Source organism: Arachis duranensis, chromosome 3, assembly GCF_000817695.3.
Source record: "Arachis duranensis cultivar V14167 chromosome 3, aradu.V14167.gnm2.J7QH, whole genome shotgun sequence".
Taxonomy (NCBI): domain Eukaryota; kingdom Viridiplantae; phylum Streptophyta; class Magnoliopsida; order Fabales; family Fabaceae; genus Arachis; species Arachis duranensis.
In genome coordinates, this window is record NC_029774.3 from 81379299 (window position 1) to 81383306 (window position 4008).

Here is a 4008-nt window from a genome sequence, read left to right on the forward strand (position 1 = left end):
AGAGAAGACCCTTGAAGACCGAGCAATCTCCATCATAAAGTGGTGATCCTTGTCCCTTATCCATGCACTACCCCAACTGTCCATCAAGCAACAACTCCAACAATCCACACCCTCCATCCACTCACCAATTCTCTATATAAGTAGATTTAGTCCACACCACTTCCACACTCAAAGTTGCTACCCTTCCACTTCCCTGTCCAAAAATCAGTCTCCAACTTCCCATTCTCTAAATCCTACATTTTTCTTTGTGCCACACCCTCTTCACATTTAAATTCACTCATGGCGGCCTCAAGTTCTAAAAGGCAAAAGAGGAAGGAACCAATGGAGAGTGTTCCCTTCGATGAGAGGAGATTCAAATCTGCTTTTCATGAACGAGAATTTGAGCGGATAAAACTCAAAAAGATACTGCCCGAATTAACCTTCCAATTCAATGAAGACGAATGCCCACAGATTCCGGAAAAGATCAAACAAAGAGGATGGGAAAGGCTCACTAATCCAGAGGGAAAGATCAATGCGAACCTCATCAAAGAATTTTATGCAAATGTGGTCCGAGAGGATAAAACTAAGGCATCCACCTTCACGAGCTATGTACGAGGAAAGGAGGTGGACTTCAGCCCCAGAGCCATAACAAGGGCTCTTAAGCTGAAATCACCACACTTTGATGAGCCCAGCTATCATGCAAGGATAAGTAGAAGCCAAGACATTGATGAGCTCACTGAGATCACTACTGACATCTGTGTTATAGCAGTTGATTGGGAAAGGTATGGAGATGGGAGACCACGGTTCATCAAGAGGGGAGATCTTAGCCCGAAAGCAAAAGGGTGGTTTGAACTTGTGAGAAGGTCCATCCTCCCAGCTGCGAATAATTCAGAAGTAAATATTAACAGAGCAATTATGGTACATTGCCTAGTGCAAGGTGGAGAAATCAATGTGCATGAACTCATAACTGAGGGGATTTTAGATTCAGCTGAGAAGCTTGAATCAGGGGCCAGACTATGGTATCCTAGCACCATTCTCTGATTGTGCAAAAAGGCCAAGGTAGTTTTTGAGGATGGTAATCCGAATTGGGTAAACCCTGGGAGGTCAATGACAGTTCAGCGACTGGTATATACCACAGCAGCTCAACAACAGAGAAGACCTCACATAGGAGGACGAAGACCAAGAGAAGGAACTCCTCAAGAAGAAGCTCATCAGGAAGAAGATCAACAAGAAGAACAGCATGATCCAACCAACTTAAATATGAATCATCTTCTAAGAGCCATTGAAGATCTGGGGATGAGACAGATGGAGGGACAAGAGCAAATACTGAACATTCAGTCCAACTGGATGAGACAACAAGAACAGTGGCAGAAACAGCACATGGAGCAGCAACAAGAGCAGTACTCACAGCTCACTCAAGCCATCCACCAAGTCACTGAGAGGCAAGAACGTCAAGAGAAGCACTTGCAAGAAATCAATCAAAGAACAGTGGCTCAGATGAAAGCATTCAATGAGTTCAATGTGCTTAATGAAGGGAGGCAATTGCATAGGGATGAGTTCAACGTAAATACTCAAGCCAGGTTGAACTACATGTCTAGTAATTTGCATCATCTACACTATGCCATCCCCACATATGATGAGGTCCAAAAAGATTTTGTAGATCAAGAAGAAAGGAAGGTGAAACAGCAAAAGGAAACACTCAAGAAGAAGATGGAAGATGGTGGGTTTTGGAAGAAGTTGATTGGAAGAAGCAAAGGGAATGGAAGTTCGAGCACGCAAGGAGAACAAGAAAAAGAGCATGGACAACCCCATGAATAAAAGGTGGTGGAGTTCCTTCTTTACTCCATCTTTTCTCTATGCTTGAATAAGGAAGATCTTATATGAAATAGAACATGCTTCCATATTAGCTTAAGCACTTTTCAATTTTGTCTTTTAAGCTTTTGATTGAAAATGGTTTATGATTCTGGTTGGAGTGTCACTACATCTTTCATTTACTTACTTGTATGCTTGTCTTTTAAATCAAATGAAAAGAGAATGAGTGTTTATGTTTCTAAAAGACCAGAGTGGAGCCCATAATATGGAAGTGTATTCATGAATCTTTTGGGGGTAATCATAAGTTGGCTAAGTTGGTTCAACCACAAGGTTAGGATGACAACTATCTATCCTGAATACTTTACTTTTGATATACCCATGAGACTAAGATAACAACAAGATCCTAATAAGAGAAAAGGGAAAGAACAATGGGAGTGAAAAACAAAAGACAAAGAATAAGCAATAAGGCTAGGCACCAATGGTTTACCTTAAGACATGTGTCTGTGGTGCTCCTGTGTGGGGGATCTACTTGGATGAATAAGCTCTTAGGGGTGCTTTATCACTTGGTAACTTCGGTTAACTAACCCGGGATTATCAGCTGAAAATCCACTATCAAGAGTAACCCTCACTACAGAACACTTAGTAACCCAAAGAGGTGCTGGACACCAAGGTCTCAAGGAAGAAAATAAATGAACCAGATGCCTGTGGTGTGTATGTATGGGGGAGAGACTTGGGGGAGTAAGTCCTTAGGGTTGTTTCAACACCTAGCACCTTGAACCAACTGGTTCGGGAGTGTTGGCTGAAAGCTTATCTTAAAGAGTTGCCCCCTTACAAAGCACATAGCCTGAAGAACATAAACAACCCTTGAAATAACAATAAAAGGATCAATAAATAAAGGTCTCATGGGATATAACAAAGTGAGAATTTTAGGAGATGATAAAGGTCTGAAAGCCAGCAGTGGAATGAACCTAAGTTGCTATGCATGAAACCACCATAAAATCAGTAATATGACTTCCACAAGAATGACTCATTTCTCTGGAGATTACATTCATCATTCTCTTGTTCCAGTACTTGCTTAGGGACAAGCAAGCTTTAAGTTTGGTGTTGTGATGTCAGGGCATTTTGGCCAGTTTTACTGACCTTTTCTTTACTGTTTTTAAGGTAGTTTCATGCATTTTCTTAGGAAATAAGCTAGTTTTGGGTAGATATTCATTTACATCCTGATTCAAGCATGCATTGTGCATTTTACATGATTTTATGAGGATTTTGCATAATTTTAATGACAAAAGTGATATTGTATCCCCCATGACTTGGATTAGAACTTTGATGCACTTTATTGCTTGATTTCAGGAACAAAGGAAGCAAAGAATGGGAGTAACTTGCAAGGCTAAGGAGAAAAGTGATTGCCAATAACACTCTCAAAAGCCATCAATGCCACGTTAAGGAGTCACGTTAACTAAGTTAACGTGAACTCTAACGTGGAGAAGAGAAGTTGATCCAACGTTAGTGACACTTAACATTGTTGATACTAGCCATAAACTTGATAGCTACGATTTTGGAAATTGCACAATCGGCAAAAATTCCTTCCGGTAAGTGCACCGGTTATCGTCAAGTAAAAACTCACAATAGAGTGAGGTCGAATCCCACAAGGATTGGTTGAATGAGCAATTCGGATTAGAAGTTTGTTCTAGTTGAGTGGAATCAAGATTTAGATGAGAATTGCGGAATCTTAAATTGCATGAATTAAAGAGCGAGAAGTTAAAGTGCTGAAATTAAAAAGGGATGGGGTGATTGCATGAATTGAAATTGCAGAATGTAAATAGAAAGGGGTAGATCAGAGAGAGGGGTTCATTGGGTCAGGAGATATTGAAATCTCCGAATCAAAACATTTTCATCTCTTCCTCAACCAATGCATTCATTGAATTTTGCTTAGCAATCTTATATGATTGGATCCCAATCCCTTGGCTCACCAATTCTCTCTAAAAACAAACAAATTCCCAATCCCTTGGTTTAAATGTTCATAAGAAGAAATGATGCTCGATCACTGATTATACCACACAGTTTCATGAACCACAATTTGGTAGGATTACATGTCACAATATCCATCCAAACCCCAATCCAATTCACTGTGAGAAAGCTTCTCTAGCATGAATCCTCCATTCCTTTCCCAAGGTTCCGAAGGATTCCAATTATGGATAGTTTCTTTCCCAAGACAAC

At 40.4% G+C, this 4008-nt stretch overlaps 1 protein-coding gene across 1 annotated transcript; it reads left to right on the forward strand.

Moving 5' to 3' along the window:
- The first annotated feature begins 1086 nt into the window (after positions 1–1086).
- LOC110278598 (uncharacterized) lies at positions 1087–1797 on the forward strand. Its single transcript, XM_021136846.1, has one exon. It carries the CDS (start codon positions 1087–1089, stop codon positions 1795–1797), a length of 711 nt encoding a protein of 236 aa, XP_020992505.1.
- Positions 1798–4008: the final 2211 nt, after the last annotated feature.

Excerpts from the sequence above, each read along its gene's own strand:
- LOC110278598 (XM_021136846.1), top strand. The coding sequence starts at position 1,087 with ATGACAGTTCAGCGACTGGTATATACCACAGCAGCTCAACAACAGAGA.